The following is an 18,993-nucleotide window of genomic DNA, read 5'->3' as shown; positions in this document are numbered from 1 at the left end:
GTCATATTGGTCATGTAGAACATAACCACCTGCACCTTTTTTATTGTCTTTTAATTCGCTTAGCTTGGAGACGGTGATTTTAGCGGATTGCATATTGGATTTTCGTCATATTTATGCGATGATTATTCAAGGGCCTATGATTTGGTAATTGGGAATAGAACCGAATCAAGCTAAACCAGATTATCAACACCATGACATCCGACCCTTTGCCGGGTCCATAGAACAGGGGATCGAATCTCACCGTGAGCTTTGAGTTTTTTAATTCATTTATATTCAATAAGTACAAAATTATCTCTTTGAGAACGCAGACAGGAATCGAACCCAGGACCATTCGCTTACAAAGCGAACATCGTAACCATTCAGCCACGACTGCTCCCCAGTTATAGTAAGTAAATGGTATAAATTTGTGAGCTTATGTCGAAGATAGGCGATTGACGAGAATAGATTTATCTCCCCTAGTAACTTTCAGATTGTAATTCTCTTAAAATCGAACAAATAGTTTCCCAGTTATCGTGAAAATTACAGACTCATTAGACTAAACTAAACTCATTACCATCGATTCGAATTCTTTGTGAGGCTGTATTTCAGAAACTAATTGTCCGATTTTCAAAGTCTCAAGGAAAAAATTGTTAGAAGTTTCCTCAGCTTTTTAAAACTATTATCTATTTAAAAAATATATTTGGCGAAACATTCGAAAGAAACAGGTTTGCATAAATCCTGCTGAGCTACTTGGTACTTTATTTCAGTTGAAAATTAATTTCAGATTTTAACTGATCGACAAAGTACTGCCAACATGCTCGATGGAATTACATGCTGATTCCAATCCTAACAATTAAGCTGTTTGATCTACTCTAAGATATTCAGCCCAATAACTTTATTGCAAATATTGATAATGCATGCGAGGATCATCACGGTTTATGCAATTAAAGGCTAGTACGCAGATCGGAAGGAAAGGGGTCAAAAACAGCTTTAAGAACAGCAGAACAAAGGAGAGGGAGCGATTTCTTGGAGCTTTTCTTCACACTCTCTGGCTTGCTTTAGCTGCCGCTGCTGCCCATTTGATTTTTTCTCGACCGGTTCCTTCCGAAGTGCATACACCGCTTTAATATGGATTGGACCGTCTATGTATGATACGCTTTTTTTCTTTTACTCATAACTTTGCAACTATCAGACCAAACAAAATTTGTGTGTAGAAATTTGGTAGAAATTGGACAAGAAATTTGGTAAAATATATATTTTCATCCCTCAAACGCTACCCAGAATAACATTACATAATTTTAAACCTTAAGGGTGCAAAGCAATCAAGGAAGTTGTTGTCTCCTTATTCCAAAATTACGGATCCAATCCGACAACAATCTGATTTAAAAAATAGTCAAACTTTGTTGAAAGTCATTTTGTAGACTGTACCTTAAGAGATGAATCATTAAAGAGATAGTTTCCGTAGTTTTGAAGATATTAAAATGTCTGTAACAAAAATCTGGGTGCGAAAAGCTCTGGTTGATGTGCACCGTTAAAATACATTATTTGCTAAATCACTAAAACTTTAGTGATTCTTATTTAAATTGTACCATCATCGTGGTAAAATAAAAATAACAAAATTAGTTCATTCGTATAACAATCCGGGATATTGGATTGTCTCGAAATAAGTTAGAACTTTATATGGACCGAAAAAGATATCTTTAATACCGGTAAACCTCTAAACCTCGAATTTGTGATCAGGAACCAACACTACATTTTAGGATGAAGTTTCACGAATAACGAAGAGGGTTCCGGATAACATTGTCTTTAACGATTTAACGATTCTGTATAAGTTGTCAAATAACAGCCTGGCTTGTAATATAATATATTTTTTATAGTACATTATTTAATTCCTTGCATGTACAAGAGTTCAAACTTTATTTGAAGATGTATTACGATCATCCAATGTACAATTTGTAAACCCAACATAAACCCATTCCTGTTGGCGCCATGTGGCTACCGGACCGTGCTGCCTGCCACCAAACAGGCGTCCGTGTGGTGAAGGATTAAGCGCTAATCTCATTAAAATATCGCGCGGATATTCAACACCCTTTCGACAAATTCTTCGCCTCACTTGGTTCGCGCGTGACACCCAACGTGGTTGGGTTGGTTTGGGTGGCATACATGCCATGGCATGCACCCAGTTACGGCCATCGCCGCACGGGAAAAGGCCGGGCGTCAATCGGCAAATACAATTATTTCCAAATGAGCATCCTCTTGTTTCCCATCAGGCCACTGCTGCTGCTGCTGCTGCTGGAGGTGAACTTTTCATGTTTATTTTTTTTTATTTTTTGCATTCTCAACGTTCAAAAAAGGCACGACAGGACATACAAATCGAGACGCTTTCACAGCTCGTAAAGGGTGACAACATAATTATATTTATTATTATTGCGCTCCCCGTAGATATTAAAATTTATAACGAATATTCCTCGGTTGAGCGACTTTTTCGTGCACACTTAATTGTGCGTTTTTGCATCATGCAAACTCTTTTTTTATCCTCTTCTTTTGGCTCATAGTTTTTATTGTTGTCGACGGTGGTGGTGCCACAATGCGTGTGTATATACGCCACTCTGCCTGCAACAACGTCGTCGCCGCCGCCGACCACCCGCTGCTGTCAACCTTCCACCCTTGGCGTCTCGATTCGATTCAAACGACGTTTTTGACTCTTTCTAGGGTGCAGCCGACCGGCGGCCAGACCGCACAAGTTCACGGCTGGATGATCCCGCAAACACAGGAGTGCGGCCGGAGACGATCGACGGACAAATTGGTTCAAAATTACGTTATGTTTCACGCGCGTGCAATTATTCGGAGACCAACGAGAGGAAACGTCACGTGACGCAGTGGCATTGTCACTCATCAGGGAAGGTCATAGGAGGATAGATCGTGATACATTCTTGCGTGACCCTCACGTTTGAAGGTTTGTTCAGGCGTTTTGTTGAAAAAAAAACAATGTATTTATATGATTTTATTACGCAACGGAAATAACTTACCACGTACAGTTAAACCTCGCATATGCAACTCATATGGGGGTTTCTTATGCGAATCACGCATATGCGAGGTACAGGGCTTATGGGATTTTGGCTATATGGGAGACATGGCCTATATTTTTATAAAAAATCATCCTAACTATACAAATTTATAGTGTTTTGGAATCGTTATGAAGTCAGCTATACAGCTACACCAAATTTACAAAGTTTACGATGTTCTAGGTCATCCGAAACTTCCTCAAGTTAAGGCCTATGTGTTCACCGCCGTACAAGTATGAGGTAGGTGATTGTGACTGTGGTTTTTGACCTCCGGATAGCCTCAGGAAGGTTCAGGGACTAGTCTCCCGCATAAAGATTTCTGATGAACTTACAGTAAATTTTAACGTTACAAAACGATAAAATATATTGTCATTTTGACAGTGTTTTAACAGTAGACAGCATCGTTTTTTAAGATAATTTGCGTCGTATTTTGGGATTTTACCATAAAAAAGGGGGGTTGTTATGCACCGGTACCATAAAAATTTCGAAATTTTTCCATACATTTTTTAACCAAATACGACGCATTTTACTGTTAATCTAATGTTGCATTTTCCATCCAAAAACTCGTCCTGACTATAGAAAACATCATACATTAATAATAAAAACAGCAAGCATTACAATGCATTGCACAGTCAATTTACAGTTCTTCATGGTTTTTTATCTAGTAAATGATGCGGTAAAAATTATATGCGGACAATAAAACTAATAAGCATTACAATGAATTACACAGTAAAATTATAATTCTTTATGGTTTATTCCGCACTAAATGCTACTGTGAAAATTATATTCGGACATTAAAATAAATAGTAAATAAATTAAATTTTAAAGTAGTTTTATTGTTATTCATAGTACGTTATTTGTATCCAACATTGAACCACTTTGTTTATTTGTTCATGAATTGTTAACGCCTTCTTCAGCTTTTTGCAAATCGCCAAAAGGAATCCCACCACGACGTTTTCTTTCGCTTTCAATTCCGTTTGAAACCCTCGATCGAGACCGGTTCCTGTTGAGTGATGCCGTGGTGTGTTCAGTCTGTCCGCCGATACCTTTTGTCGACTGGAGACTCCGGATTGATTTGCTGGTATTGTTAGTGTTAATAAATGAGAAGACAATTAAGTTAAGAAAAATCTTAATTTAAATAATCAAAATCTGAGGGATGAGACGAGAGAATGCGTAACGTGATTTTCGAATGAGCACAAGCGTGACTTTTTCTTTGCACTTGAATAATTTGTTTTGAAATCTTCTGTGCGCATTTTTTTCCAAGTTTTCGGAAGACAAATAACTGCGTCAGAAGTGGGTGAAGTTTTGCGAAGTCGGTTTGGAACAAAATGTAAGCAAGAGCTCTAGGAAGTACAGTGCCCATTTTGAGACAAAGTACAAGTCTTAATAAATAACGTTTTGTACTAGAAAAAGCGAATCGTGCCCACAATTCGGGCGAAATCAATTGTTGGAGACGACCTCCGGAAGAGCGCTGAAAAGGGAATTAGCCAGTAGGAAGTGGGTTCATTGGAGAAAGAATGGCTCTACGACGACTTTACTGGTAATGGTTATGGTGATTCCGAGAATAATTACAAAAGGTTCGCTATATCAAAAGAAAAAGAAAATCAACAAACCATATTTGGTTTTTACAATAATTTCCCTAATGAATGATTACAATACTTGCTGCTTCTGGCGAACAGTAAAATGGTTCCGCTTTGCAGTTCAAAACGGTTCCGCTTTTGAACCGCTCTATTCACCCCCCAGATCAAAATTCTGAAATTCTATTCTGAGATTCTTAAATGCTTTTATTCTAGATATTTAAACAAAAACTTTGGTTATTAAATTTAAAATTTATTTAAGCCCTTTATTCTAAATTTCTCAAATTATCAAATCTAATGCAGACTGTATTTGAATTTTTGAACCCACAGTTTCTAATTTAATGTTTTATACCTTCGTTTTTTTAATTTTATATTTTCAGGATTTGGGAGTTTTGAAATTGTAGAATTTAAATTTGTTTTAAATTTTTAAATTTTCTTTTTTCAAGTTTTGAAAAAAAATATTTAAATGTATAATTTTCAAATGTTTAAATTGCTAAATTTCAAAATCTAAGATATCTTAATTTTTGAATTCTACATTTCGTTGATCAAGCTTCCGTGTCCCGTAATCAAATAGCTCCGCACCGTTGCAAATGCCTCCTGTAAAAGAAAAAAAACACACAAAATAAACTTAAGAAAGTTACCCAAGCAGACCATTGTTTTTTTTGCAAGCAGTTGACTTAGTCAAACTTTTCGACACCCTCAGCAAACGTCAAATCAGTACAAACTGGTGCCGAATCTCTTCCAGAAAAGATCCGGCAATATTTTTTTATGGTTTGACGTTTGCGGGAAGAATCTTGAAAATTTCACGAAACGCCTGATATTTACATCCCGGAGCTCTTCCGATTCGTTGACGATTGAGGATCCTGTAAAATAGAAAAAAATAATTTCCTATGAGGGCTATAAAAATGGGGCTGGATACACTTCAAACGACGACGACGGAACGTGTGAACGGCATAAACAATCGGACGCGACCGGCAACTTCTTTCAAACCGTTTCGGAAGAAATTCCAAAACATAACCACACACAAACACTACAAACGTCGGCGATGACGATGCACAAATCTCGGACGCGATTGCCAACTTCTTTGGAACCGGAAGAAGTTCAAAAACACACGCACCCACACACGACCGACGACGGAATCTGGCACAAATCCTGGACGCATCTGGTAACTTTTATCCAAACCGGTCCGGAAGGACGACGACAACAGAATCTGGCACAAATCCCGGACGCATCTGGTAACTTCTTCCAAACCGGTCCGGAAGAAGTACCAAAACACACGTACCTACTTCAAACGACGACGACGATGGCGACGGAATCTGCCCCAAATTGCGGACGCATTAATGTTCTTCACCGGTCCAAATACTCACCAAAAGTTGCTGACACTAATCCTCTTCTCCCTCCAGATTTGACGCCGGGAGTTTGGTTTTTCACAAGCACACGCGATTTCATTTCGATTAAAACTTTTGAAACTGCGGCCAACACAAACAGGATCGAACACGCATCGCGAGTGAAAAAATTTGACAGCTTGCTCAACCCGCTCAACCATGGTGTGTTCGTTCGGGAGCGTCGTACGGTTCAGGCGACGACGCAGGTGTCATGGTGTGTTCGTTTTGGGATCCTTATTATTTTATGCCTTTTCTATTTTTGAGTAAAAATGTTAAAATGTTAAAATGTTAAAATGTTTAAATGTTTAAATGTTTAAATGTTTAAATGTTTAAATGTTTAAATGTTTGAATGTTTAAATGTTTAAATGTTTAAATGTTTAAATGTTTAAATGTTTAAATGTTTAAATGTTTAAATGTTTAAATGTTTAAATGTTTAAATGTTTAAATGTTTAAATGTTTAAATGTTTAAATGTTTAAATGTTTAAATGATTAAATGTTTAAATGTTTAAAAGTTTAAATGTTTAAATGTGTAAATGATTAAATGTTAAATGTTTCAATGCTTAAATGTTTAAATGTTTAAATGATTAAATGTTTAAATGTTTAAATGTTTAAATGTTTAAATGTTTAAATGTTTAAATGTTTAAATGTTTAAATGTTTAAATGTTTAAATGTTTAAATGTTTAAATGTTTAAATGTTTAAATGTTTAAATGTTTAAATGTTTAAATGTTTAAATGTTCAAATGTTTAAATGTTTAAATGTTTAAATGTTTAAATGTTTAAATGTTTAAATGTTTAAATGTTTAAATGTTTAAATGTTTAAATGTTTAAATGTTTAAATGTTTAAATGTTTGAGTGTGTATAATATGTTAACTAACCCTAGATTTAAAACTAACAACTAATTTAAATGTAAAAATAATTGTACTTCGATCTTGTGAACTATCCTAACCTAACCATCATTGAAATGATCATCGCGAGCGAAATTGTTATCTACTCTCGCGAGATCGTCACGATAACTGCAGTAGAATTTGCGTAGGAAACAAAATACGAAAATTTCTGAGCCTGTAGTGGTCAGCAGTAGAAGTCGCGATAGGTTCCGATCAGAGCAACAAAACCCCCTAGAATCAGATCCCAATAAACCACGGTCAAAGCAACTTCGCGTCGCGTTTATCCCCCCAAAAGTTGTGATTTTTAATAGTTGTGCGAAATAAAAACCGTTCCCAATTACAATCCGTTTTTCGTACAAGATCCGAATTCGATTCCGTCGCGGACTGCGTGCAGAAGTGACCGAGCTGAGCAGGTGATTCTGCTGTGTGTTGCTGGCCGAAAAGTTGGCATTGGCTCACTTGATTTCGCAAGTGGCCAAGCCGTGAAGAGTTGTGTTGATCTGCTAAGAGCAGAAGTAGCTGGGAAAGGTGTTCTGGCAAGTGTTGGGAGTGTGGGCGAGTGTTGGGAGATTTGACGAGTGTTTGGGTTTGTGCGTTCAGTTGGGCTTGATTGCGCAAGCACCTGAAGCTGATTGGAGTTCGGCAAGGTTCTGTTGCCGTCTGTGCGTGTGTGAGGTGCTCGGGGAACCTACCTCGACGTGCGTGGCTACCTGTGGAGCGTCTGAACCGGTCACGTAAGTGCGTGCGAGCTGCGTTTTTTGGGCCACTCTACGAGTGGGTGTTAATTCCTCCCATCGAACCATCCGGGACCGAGCCCGGCCCCATCATCTGGTCCTTCGAGCCGGATGGGAGGTCGCCCCGACCAGGAGGTGCGGTGAGTACGCCATTTTTGAGGATTGCTGCACAAAGGTGCATTGTTGGCTCCAACTAAGCCATTTTGTTGGAGAGCGTGGTTCTTGCTAAGAACAATTAAGCGCGCGCGAAAATTGGCCTAATTGTACTCGCGTTTGCGGTGTGCCCCAAGCGAGATTTTTGGAAATTTGGAATTCCGGCAGAAATTGGCCAACCTGGGAGCAAACTTTTGGAAGTTTTGCGTGCATGCTACATTGGTTGTGGGTGGCAAGTCAATCGCGTTAGGGTGGTACGATCGCGTCGGTAGTACCTGCCCCGGTCGAACCTGCGTCGCGTAACTCAGTACGAGCGCGACGGGAAAATCCGTATCCGATACTCCGTGCTGTTTCCGTTTTCCGCGTTTTGTCTTTGGTGGTAGCGAAGTCCAGTGGTGAGTGAGAGTGTGCATTATGGCTGCGGCGAAGCAACGGTTGTCCGATTGCTTGGTCAGGCGGCAAGGTATCGAGACCATGCGCAACCAGGTGGAAAAGTTCATCGCGAAGTTCAACGCTGAGACGGACACGTGCCAGATTCCTGTCCGTTTGGAGAGTTTGGATCGAGCGTACCGCGAGTTCCTCGAAGTCCAAGCCGAGCTCGAACGTACCGATAAATCCGAGTATTTGGAAACTCATTTGACGGAACGAGCTGACTTCGAGACGAGATACTGTGAAGCCAAGGGATTTTTGCTGTCGAAGCGGACCGAAGAGCAGAACCTGACCGCAATGAACAGCACCATGAACACCAGCCAGCCTACCCATCCAGTATCCTTCCACCTACGCCTACCCAAGATCGACCTGCCGAAATTTGATGGAGATTTCTCTCGTTGGTTATCCTTCCGTGATGCGTTTACGTCGATGGTGCATTCGAATCCGGACATCCCAACAGTGGCGAAGCTGCAGTACTTGTTGAACTCACTCGTGGATAAGGCAGCACTGCAGTTCGAGAACGTGGAGATAGAGGCAGACAAGTATGCGCCAACGTGGGACGAACTGCTGAAGCGCTACGACAACAAGCGGTTCCTGAAGCGTAAACTGTTCCACGCCCTGTACGATCTGCCTTCGCTGAAGCGCGAATCCGCTAGTGACCTGCGTACGCTCGTGGACGATTTTCACCGGCATGTGAAGGCGTTAGAAAAGCTGAAAGAGCCAGTCGCACACTGGGACACACCTCTTGTCAGCATCCTGTGCTACAAGCTGGACTCCAGATCGCTGCGTGCTTGGGAGGAGCACACTAGCAAAGACGAAGTTGTAACGTACGCAATGCTGACCGACTTCCTGTACCAACGGTTGAGAATGCTTGAGTCCGTCCGTGAGACCTCAGAGCAGCAGCAGCCGTCCAAGGTGGCCGGTACCAATCCCCATCCGTTCCAGAAGAAGCCGTTCAAGGTCGTATCCAACGCTGTCGCATCTAGGACGTACAGCAACAATCCACAGTGTCTGGCTTGCTCGGAATCCCATCGTTTGTTTGAATGCCCAATGTTTGCCAAGAAGTCCATCCAACAACGCCAAGATTTGGTGTACCAGAAGCGCCTTTGCTGGAACTGCTTCCGATCTGGACACCAATCTCGGAATTGCTTGTCGAGATTTACGTGCCAGGTCTGCCACGAGAAGCACCACACCCTGTTGCACCGAGATGCACCCCCGAAGATGTCGTCAACCCAAGCCGCGCCGAAGAAGCCATCCCAGCAACCGATCCAATCCACGTCGACGTCGGTGGATCCCACACCTAGTACGTCGAACCCAGAATCCCAAGTTAGCTTGTCGGTCCAGTCGCACCGAAGCACAGTACTCCTGGAGACGGTTGCTCTTGAAATTCTTGGCCAGAACGGAAAGAAGTATCCTGCTAGAGCCCTGCTCGATTCGGCGTCCATGTGCAACTTCATCACGAAGAAGCTTGCGAACACCCTGAACCTCCGTCGAAAGAAGGTCGACATCGATGTAGCAGGTATCGGAGAATCCACGAAGCAGATCAAGTGCCAGCTGACTGCAACCATCCAATCCAAGTACACTCCGTACGCTGCTAAGCTCGAGTTCCTTATCCTGAAGAGACCGACGATCAACCTGCCAACCATCCCAGTCGACGTATCCCAGTGGAAGCTACCTGAAGTTTCGTTGGCAGACCCCAAGTTCAACGTTCCGTCCGATATTGACATCGTTATCGGCGGAGAATCCTACCACGAGCTGCACACTGGCAGCAAGCAGACCCTCGACGAGGGCCTCCCGTTGATGATCGAGACAGTGTTTGGGTGGACCGTATCCGGAAAAGTGTGTATCCCATCCCCAAGTATCCCACGTGTTTGCCACCTCACCACTGTTGATCGAAGCCTGGAACAAGCGCTCCAGAAGTTCTGGGAACTGGAAGCTGTCGAACCCTGTTCAGTGCTAACCACAGAAGAAACCCACTGTGAAGAAATCTATTCCGCTACCACCACGCGCGATTCGTCGGGTCGTTATATCGTTCGCTTGCCACTCACCCGCGATCCGCTCGTCACCCTCGGCGCATCCAGAACAATCGCCGAACGTCGTTTCCTGAGCCTAGAGAAGAGACTGGAGCGTGATCCCACCACTCGTGAAGCGTACTGTAAGTTCATGGACGAGTACGAACGCCTCAACCACATGCACAAAGTCGACGATCCCGTGGACGACAGCATTCCGCACTGCTATCTTCCACACCACCCGGTATTCAAAGCCTCGAGTACCACAACCAAAGTCCGTGTAGTTTTCGACGCGTCGTGCAAGACGGCGTCGGGATTCTCCGTGAACGACCTGCAACTGGTGGGACCAGTCGTTCAGGAAGATTTGCTGTCGATCGTCATGCGTTTCCGGACCTACCCAATCGCGCTAGTAGCAGACTGTGAGAAAATGTACCGCCAAGTTTTGCTACATCCGGAAGACCGTCCGTACCAACGCATCCTCTGGCGTCCCACTCCAACCCAACCGCTTGCGACGTACGAGCTGAACACCGTAACGTACGGTTTCGCATCCTCGCCATTCTTGGCAACCCGCACCCTCCTCGAGATAGCCAAAGACGAAGCCAAGAACTACCCAGAAGCAGTCGAAGCAGTGAAGCAGGATTTCTATGTGGATGATTTCCTGTCTGGCGCTGATGACCTCCCATCCGCAACCCGAATCCGGAAGCAAGTATCCGCCATGCTGTTAGCAGCCGGTTTCCCGCTGAAGAAGTGGGCATCCAACGTTCCAGAGGCGCTAGCTGATGTTCCGGAAGAAGATCTTGCCATCGTTCCGCTCCGTGACCTGAAGGACGACCAATCCGTGTCTGTGCTCGGACTTGTTTGGGATCCAGTTTCCGACACACTCCGTTTCAAGGTGGAATTTCCGCTACCCGCAGCTGTACTCACGAAGCGGATCGTGATGTCGTACATCGCCAAGATTTTCGATCCAGCTGGCTTCAATGGTCCAGTTATCGTAGTATCCAAGCTGTACATGCAGGGTCTGTGGACTTTGCGCACCAAGGAGAAGCACCGCTACGAATGGGACCGCCCTCTCCCCTCGCAGCTGCAAGCTGAATGGAAAGCGTACCACAGTACGCTTGAAGAGTTGTCGAAAGTCCGGATTCCAAGATGTGTGTACCTGCCAACCGCCATGTCCGTCGAGCTGCACTTCTACTCTGATGCGTCGGAGAAAGCCTACGGAGCCAACTGTTACGTGCGCTGTGAGACGGTCAAAGGTATCCAAGTGAGACTGTTGGCGTCGAGATCCAAGGTCGCTCCGCTGTCCAAGCTCCAATCCATCGCCGATCTTGAGTTGTGTGGAGCTGAACTGTCCGTGAAGCTGTACAAGAAGGTGGTGAAAGCCATCAAGAAGCCGGTAGAAGTGTTCTTCCATACAGACTCGATGATCGTACTGCAGTGGTTGCAGTCCCCACCAGCCCGTTGGAAGACATTTGTGGCGAACCGAGTAGCACGGATCCAAGCCGAAACCGACGTGAGACGCTGGCGACATGTTCCCGGAATCTGTAACCCAGCCGACGTCCTTTCCCGTGGCCTGAGCCCCATCGAGCTTGTCAACTGTTTGCTGTGGTGGTTTGGCCCGGAGTACCTGTCCAAGTCCCGTGAACACTGGCCACGCTCTGTGATTCCTGATGTCGATCCTGCTACTCTACCTGGAGCAAGAAGCAAGGCCGCCGTGATGCTGATCACCGCTGCCGATCCGAAGTTCTCCGATGAGCTGTTCAGCCGTTTTTCCGAGTATTTCCACCTACGTCGTGCTGTCGCTTACTGGAGAAGATACTTCCGTATCCTGAAAGCTGTATCCAACAAGGAGAAGCCAGAGCGTCCCGAAATTCTCACTGCCGCCGAGCTGCGTGACGCTGAGATCGCTCTGTGCCGTGTAGCCCAGCGAGACATGTTTGCAGAAGATGCTGCCGACCTGGTCTCCAAGGAACGAGTATCACCGTCGTCGCCGCTGAAGTGGCTCAACCCGATCCTGCACGGTGACGGACTCATTCGAGTCGGCGGAAGACTCAGCAATGCTGCAGTTCCTGATGAAGTAAAGCACCCGATCGTGCTGTTGGCGAAGCATCCGCTTTCCATCCTGTTGGCGAAATCGTACCACGTTGATTTGTTGCACGCTGGCCCCCAGCTGATGCTCGCTACGATTCGCCAGAAGTTCTGGATCATCGGTGGCCGGAATCTGGTCCGCCAAACCTACCATCTCTGCAAAGAATGTTTCCAGAACAAGCCAACCTTAGTGAAGCAGAGCATCGCCGATTTGCCAACCTCACGTGTCACCCCTACCAGACCGTTTGCTGTAAGCGGTGTAGATTATTGTGGACCTTTCTACATCAAGTCGCCCATCCGAAACCGAGCTCCAACCAAAGCGTATGTCGCTATTTTCGTGTGTTTCGCAACACGTGCTGTGCACATTGAACTAGTGTCGGACCTATCCACCCAAGCTTTTCTGTCCGCACTTCGTCGTTTTGTCGCACGCCGTGGAAGACCGAAGGAGATCCACAGCGACAACGGAACAGCGTTCAAGGGCGCATCCAACGAGCTCCGCAAGGTCTACAGCATGCTGAAAACCGATCAAGAAAGCCGGAAGTCGATTCTCGATTACTGCGCTGCAAACGAGATAACCTGGAATTTCATCCCACCGCGTGCTCCACACTTTGGCGGACTGTGGGAAGCAGCCGTCAAGTCAGCGAAGCACCACCTGTTACGTGAGATCGGCAACACCAACGTGAGTTACGAGGACATGAGCACTCTACTAACCCAGATCGAGATGTGCTTGAACTCCCGACCCCTCGTGCCAATCCCAAGCGATCCCTCGGACCTAGAGGTCCTGACACCAGGCCACTTCCTGGTCGGCACGAACCTGCAAGCTGTTGAAGAACTTAACCTGGCCGATGTTCCGGACAATCGTTTGTCGCACTGGGAGCTGACACAGAAGCGTTTCCAGAGAATCTGGTCGAGATGGTATCCTGAGTATCTGCAACAGCTCCAGTCGCGCGCAGTCAAGGGCTGCAAGAATCCCGTCACGATCGTACCAGGACGAGTTGTGCTGATCAAAGACGACAACCTGCCACCGACGCAGTGGCCGCTAGGCCGAATCACCCACGTCCATCCCGGCAAAGACGGCGTTGTACGCGTCGTCACCCTTAAAACAGCATCGTCAGAAGCCGTCGTCAGGCCGGTCGCCAAGATCGCACTCCTGCCAGTTCCGGCCGAGTCGGAGCAGCAGCTTGATCCAGCTTGCAGTAACTGAACCCGGTAGAGCACGCCAAAATTTGCTCGATGTCTTCGTGGGAATCTCGCAGGTAATTGCGGTTCCAATCCCCTATTTTGTGTCGTTCGATCTACCGGGTCTTTTCCACTCCCAGATGCCTAAGCCGAAGAAGAAGAAGTACGTCGTTTGTCATCGTTTTGCTGTTTGTCGACATCCGCCGTGTAAGCCGTTCATCCGACCCTGGTAGAGCACGCCGAAATTTGCTCGATGCCTTCGTGGGAATCTCGCAGGTAATTGCGGTTCCAATCCCCTTATTTGTCGCGTTCGATCTACCGGGTCTTTTCCTCTCCAGATGTCGAAGAAGATGGTGCCCAGCGAGTCAACGATCCAGTTCGTCGCAGTTTTTTGACCCTGGTAGAGCACGCCGAAATTGCTCGATGCCTTCGTGGGAATCTCGCAGGTAATTGCGGTTCCAATCCTTTACTTTTTCGCGTCCGATCTACCGGGTCTTTTTCTCTGCCAGATGTTGACGAAATTGGATTTCTGGCACCACTTCTTCACCACCCCCAAACTGCATTCGTGACTCCGCCTCACCACCCACATCGAGCCGAGAAGTCACATGGCCTGTCAGCGGACATGCCAGATGCAGCCGAAGAGTCACGTGCTGGCTCACCCGAAGTTTCCCGATCGCCAGCCGAGCCGAGTCGAGTCCGATCAAGGTCGGCGAAGGAGCGATGGAGAAGCATGGTTGTATGATTGTGAAGAGAGTGTTTTTGATGTTTGATTGTGAAGAGAGGAGTGATTGATTTTTTGTGTTAGTTTTAGAATTAGTTTTGTACATATTGTAAATAGTGTGTTGAAATAGCCGAGCCATTTCAAGGTGGCCGGAATGTATAATATGTTAACTAACCCTAGATTTAAAACTAACAACTAATTTAAATGTAAAAATAATTGTACTTCGATCTTGTGAACTATCCTAACCTAACCATCATTGAAATGATCATCGCGAGCGAAATTGTTATCTACTCTCGCGAGATCGTCACGATAACTGCAGTAGAATTTGCGTAGGAAACAAAATACGAAAATTTCTGAGCCTGTAGTGGTCAGCAGTAGAAGTCGCGATAGGTTCCGATCAGAGCAACAAAACCCCCTAGAATCAGATCCCAATAAACCACGGTCAAAGCAACTTCGCGTCGCGTTTATCCCCCCAAAAGTTGTGATTTTTAATAGTTGTGCGAAATAAAAACCGTTCCCAATTACAATCCGTTTTTCGTACAAGATCCGAATTCGATTCCGTCGCGGACTGCGTGCAGAAGTGACCGAGCTGAGCAGGTGATTCTGCTGTGTGTTGCTGGCCGAAAAGTTGGCATTGGCTCACTTGATTTCGCAAGTGGCCAAGCCGTGAAGAGTTGTGTTGATCTGCTAAGAGCAGAAGTAGCTGGGAAAGGTGTTCTGGCAAGTGTTGGGAGTGTGGGCGAGTGTTGGGAGATTTGACGAGTGTTTGGGTTTGTGCGTTCAGTTGGGCTTGATTGCGCAAGCACCTGAAGCTGATTGGAGTTCGGCAAGGTTCTGTTGCCGTCTGTGCGTGTGTGAGGTGCTCGGGGAACCTACCTCGACGTGCGTGGCTACCTGTGGAGCGTCTGAACCGGTCACGTAAGTGCGTGCGAGCTGCGTTTTTTGGGCCACTCTACGAGTGGGTGTTAATTCCTCCCATCGAACCATCCGGGACCGAGCCCGGCCCCATCAGAGTGTTTAAATTTTTAATTGTTTAAATGTTTAAATGTTTAAATGTTTTAATATTTTAATATTTCAATATTTCAATATTTTTATATTTTTATATTTTTATATTTTTATATTTTTATATTTTTATATTTTTATATTTTTATATTTTTATATTTTTATATTTTTATATTTTTATATTTTTATATTTTTATATTTTTATATTTTTATATTTTTATATTTTTATATTTTTATATTTTTATATTTTTATATTTTTATATTTTTATATTTTTATATTTTTATATTTTTATATTTTTATATTTTTATATTTTTATATTTTTATATTTTTATATTTTTATATTTTTATATTTTTATATTTTTATATTTTTATTTTTTTATATTTTTATATTTTTTATATTTTTATATTTTTATATTTTTATATTTTTATATTTTTATATTTTTATATTTTTATATTTTTATATTTTTATATTTTTATATTTTTATATTTTTATATTTTTATATTTTTATATTTTTATATTTTTATATTTTTATATTTTTATATTTTTATATTTTTATATTTTTATATTTTTATATTTTTATATTTTTATATTTTTATATTTTAATATTTTAATATTTTAATATTTTAATATTTTAATATTTTAATATTTTAATATTTTAATATTTTAATATTTTAATATTTTAATATTTTAATATTTTAATATTTTAATATTTTTATATTTTTATATTTTTATATTTTTATATTTTTATATTTTTATATTTTTATATTTTTATATTTTTATATTTTTATATTTTAATATTTTAATATTTTAATATTTTAATATTTTAATATTTTAATATTTTAATATTTTAATATTTTAATATTTTAATATTTTAATATTTTAATATTTTAATATTTTAATATTTTAATATTTTAATATTTTTATATTTTAATATTTTAATATTTTAATATTTTAATATTTTAATATTTTAATATTTTAATATTTTAATATTTTAATATTTTAATATTTTAATATTTTAATATTTTAATATTTTAATATTTTAATATTTTAATATTTTAATATTTTAATATTTTAATATTTTAATATTTTAATATTTTAATATTTTAATATTTTAATATTTTAATATTTTAATATTTTAATATTTTAATATTTTAATATTATAATATTTTAATATTTTAATATTTTAATATTTTAATATTTTAATATTTTAATATTTTAATATTTTAATATTTTAATATTTTAATATTTTAATATTTTAATATTTTAATATTTTAATATTTTAATATTTTAATATTTTAATATTTTAATATTTTAATATTTTAATATTTTAATATTTTAATATTTTAATATTTTAATATTTTAATATTTTAATATTTTAATATTTTAATATTTTAATATTTTAATATTTTAATATTTTAATATTTTAATATTTTAATATTTTAATATTTTAATATTTTAATATTTTAATATTTTAATATTTGAATATTTGAATATTTGAATATTTGAATATTTGAATATTTGAATATTTGAATATTTTAATATTTTAATATTTTAATATTTTAATATTTTAATATTTTAATATTTTAATATTTTAATATTTTAATATTTTAATATTTTAATATTTTAATATTTTAATATTTTAATATTTTAATATTTTAATATTTTAATTATATTTTACATGATTCAAATTATTTAAAAAAAACTAACTTAATCCACCTACATGGTTGTTGATGCCTTCCTCACTTTTAACCAACAATGGGTAATATGAGTGGTTTGGACACATATTTCAGCTTTTTTTAGATCCACAAAAATACGTACACACATATAACTTAAGTAATCATAACTCGAGACAAGGTTGCCAGATCAACAATTTTGTGAGCTCGTTAGAAAGGTTTTTCGATTACCTATCCAACGATGGGTCAGATGGTAGATCCGGACATAGTTTACATACATTTAAGTGGGATCCGGCTTCAAAAAAGTACATAAATATTACTTAAGTGGCCATATCTCGAGACAGGGTTGCCAGATATTCAATGTTTTAGACTCGTTGGAAAGGTTTTTCAATAACCTAACCAACGATGGGTCGGATGGTACATCCGGACATAGTTTACATACATTTAAGTGGTATCCGGCTTCAAAAAAGTGCATCAATATTACTTAAGTGGCCATATCTCGAGACAGGGTTGCCAGATCTTCAATGTTTTAGACTCGTTGGAAAGGTTTTTCGATAACCTAACCAACGATGGGTCGGATGGTAGATCCGGACATAGTTTACATACATTTAAGCGGTATCCGGCTTCAAAAAAGTGCATCAATATCACTTATGTGGACATATCTCGAGACAGGGTTGCCAGATCTTCAATGTTTTAGACTCGTTGGAAAGGTTTTTCGATAACCTAACCAACGATGGGTCGGATGGTAGATCCGGACATAGTTTACATACATTTAAGTGGGATCCGGCTTCAAAAAAGTGCATCAATATCACTTAAGTGGACATATCTCGAGACAGGGTTGCCAGATCTTCAATGTTTTAGATTCGTTGGAAAGGTTTTTCGATAACCTAATCAACGATGGGTTGGATGGTGGATCCGGACATAGTTTACATACATTTAAGTGAGATCCGGCTTCCAAAAAGTACATAAATATTACTTAAGTGGCCATATCTCGAGACAGGGTTGCCAGATATTCAATGTTTTAGACTCGTTGGAAAGGTTTTTCGATTACCTAACCAACGATGGGTCGGATGGTAGATCCGGACATAGTTTACATACATTTAAGTGGGATCCGGCTTCAAAAAAGTGCATCAATATCACTAATGTGGCCATATCTCGAGACAGGGTTGCCAGATCTTCAATGTTTTAGACTCGTTGGAAAGGTTTTTCGATAACCTAACCAACGATGGGTCGGATGGTAGATCCGGACATAGTTTACATACATTTAAGTGGGATCCGGCTTCAAAAAAGTGCATCAATATCACTTATGTGGACATATCTCGAGACAGGGTTGCCAGATCTTCAATGTTTTGGACTCGTTGGAAAGGTTTTTCGATAACCTAACCAACAATGGGTCGGATGGTACATCCGGACATAGTTTACATACATTTAAGTGGTATCCGGCTTCAAAAAAGTGCATCAATATTACTTAAGTGGCCATATCTCGAGACAGGGTTGCCAGATCTTCAATGTTTTAGACTCGTTGGAAAGGTTTTTCGATAACCTAACCAACGATGGGTCGGATGGTACATCCGGACATAGTTTACATACATTTAAGTGGGATCCGGCTTCAAAAAAGTGCATCAATATTACTTAAGTGGCCATATCTCGAGACAGGGTTGCCAGATCTTCAATGTTTTAGACTCGTTGGAAAGGTTTTTCGATAACCTAACCAACGATGGGTCGGATGGTAGATCCGGACATAGTTTACATACATTTAAGTGGGATCCGGCTTCAAAAAAGTGCATCAATATCACTTATGTGGACATATCTCGAGACAGGGTTGCCAGATCTTCAATGTTTTGGACTCGTTGGAAAGGTTTTTCGATAACCTAACCAACGATGGGTCGGATGGTACATCCGGACATAGTTTACATACATTTAAGTGGTATCCGGCTTCAAAAAAGTGCATCAATATCACTTATGTGGCCATATCTCGAGACAGGGTTGCCAGATCTTCAATGTTTTAGACTCGTTGGAAAGGTTTTTCGATAACCTAACCAACGATGGGTTGGATGGTGGATCCGGACATAGTTTACATACATTTAAGTGAAATCCGGCTTCCAAAAAGTACATA

The 18,993-nt window shown here is 40.8% G+C and overlaps 1 protein-coding gene across 3 annotated transcripts; it reads left to right on the top strand.

Annotated features, from left to right (window-relative positions):
- The first annotated feature begins 6,869 nt into the window (after positions 1-6,869).
- LOC120419550 (uncharacterized) lies at positions 6,870-15,206 on the top strand. 3 transcript variants are annotated; one of them, XM_039582263.2, is made up of 2 exons: positions 6,870-13,556; positions 13,620-15,206. In XM_039582263.2, the coding sequence occupies exon 1, from the start codon at positions 8,192-8,194 to the stop codon at positions 13,502-13,504; it is 5,313 nt and encodes a 1,770-aa protein (XP_039438197.1). In that variant the 5' UTR covers positions 6,870-8,191; the 3' UTR covers positions 13,505-13,556; positions 13,620-15,206. The 3 variants fall into 3 exon arrangements, with proteins under 3 accessions (XP_039438197.1, XP_039438196.1, XP_039438198.1); XM_039582262.2 differs by having other exon boundaries at positions 6,870-13,755; positions 13,818-15,206; XM_039582264.2 differs by having other exon boundaries at positions 6,870-13,925; positions 13,989-15,206.
- Positions 15,207-18,993: the final 3,787 nt, after the last annotated feature.

The sequence above is a fragment of the Culex pipiens genome, chromosome 2 (genome assembly GCF_016801865.2).
Source record: "Culex pipiens pallens isolate TS chromosome 2, TS_CPP_V2, whole genome shotgun sequence".
Lineage (NCBI taxonomy): Eukaryota > Metazoa > Arthropoda > Insecta > Diptera > Culicidae > Culex > Culex pipiens.
The sequence above is the reverse complement of the archived record's forward strand: the minus strand, read 5'-3'. Positions and strand labels throughout refer to the sequence as shown.

What these genes read in the sequence shown, in the direction of transcription:
- LOC120419550 (XM_039582263.2), top strand. Translation starts at nt 8,192, where the DNA reads ATGGCTGCGGCGAAGCAACGGTTGTCCGATTGCTTGGTCAGGCGGCAA.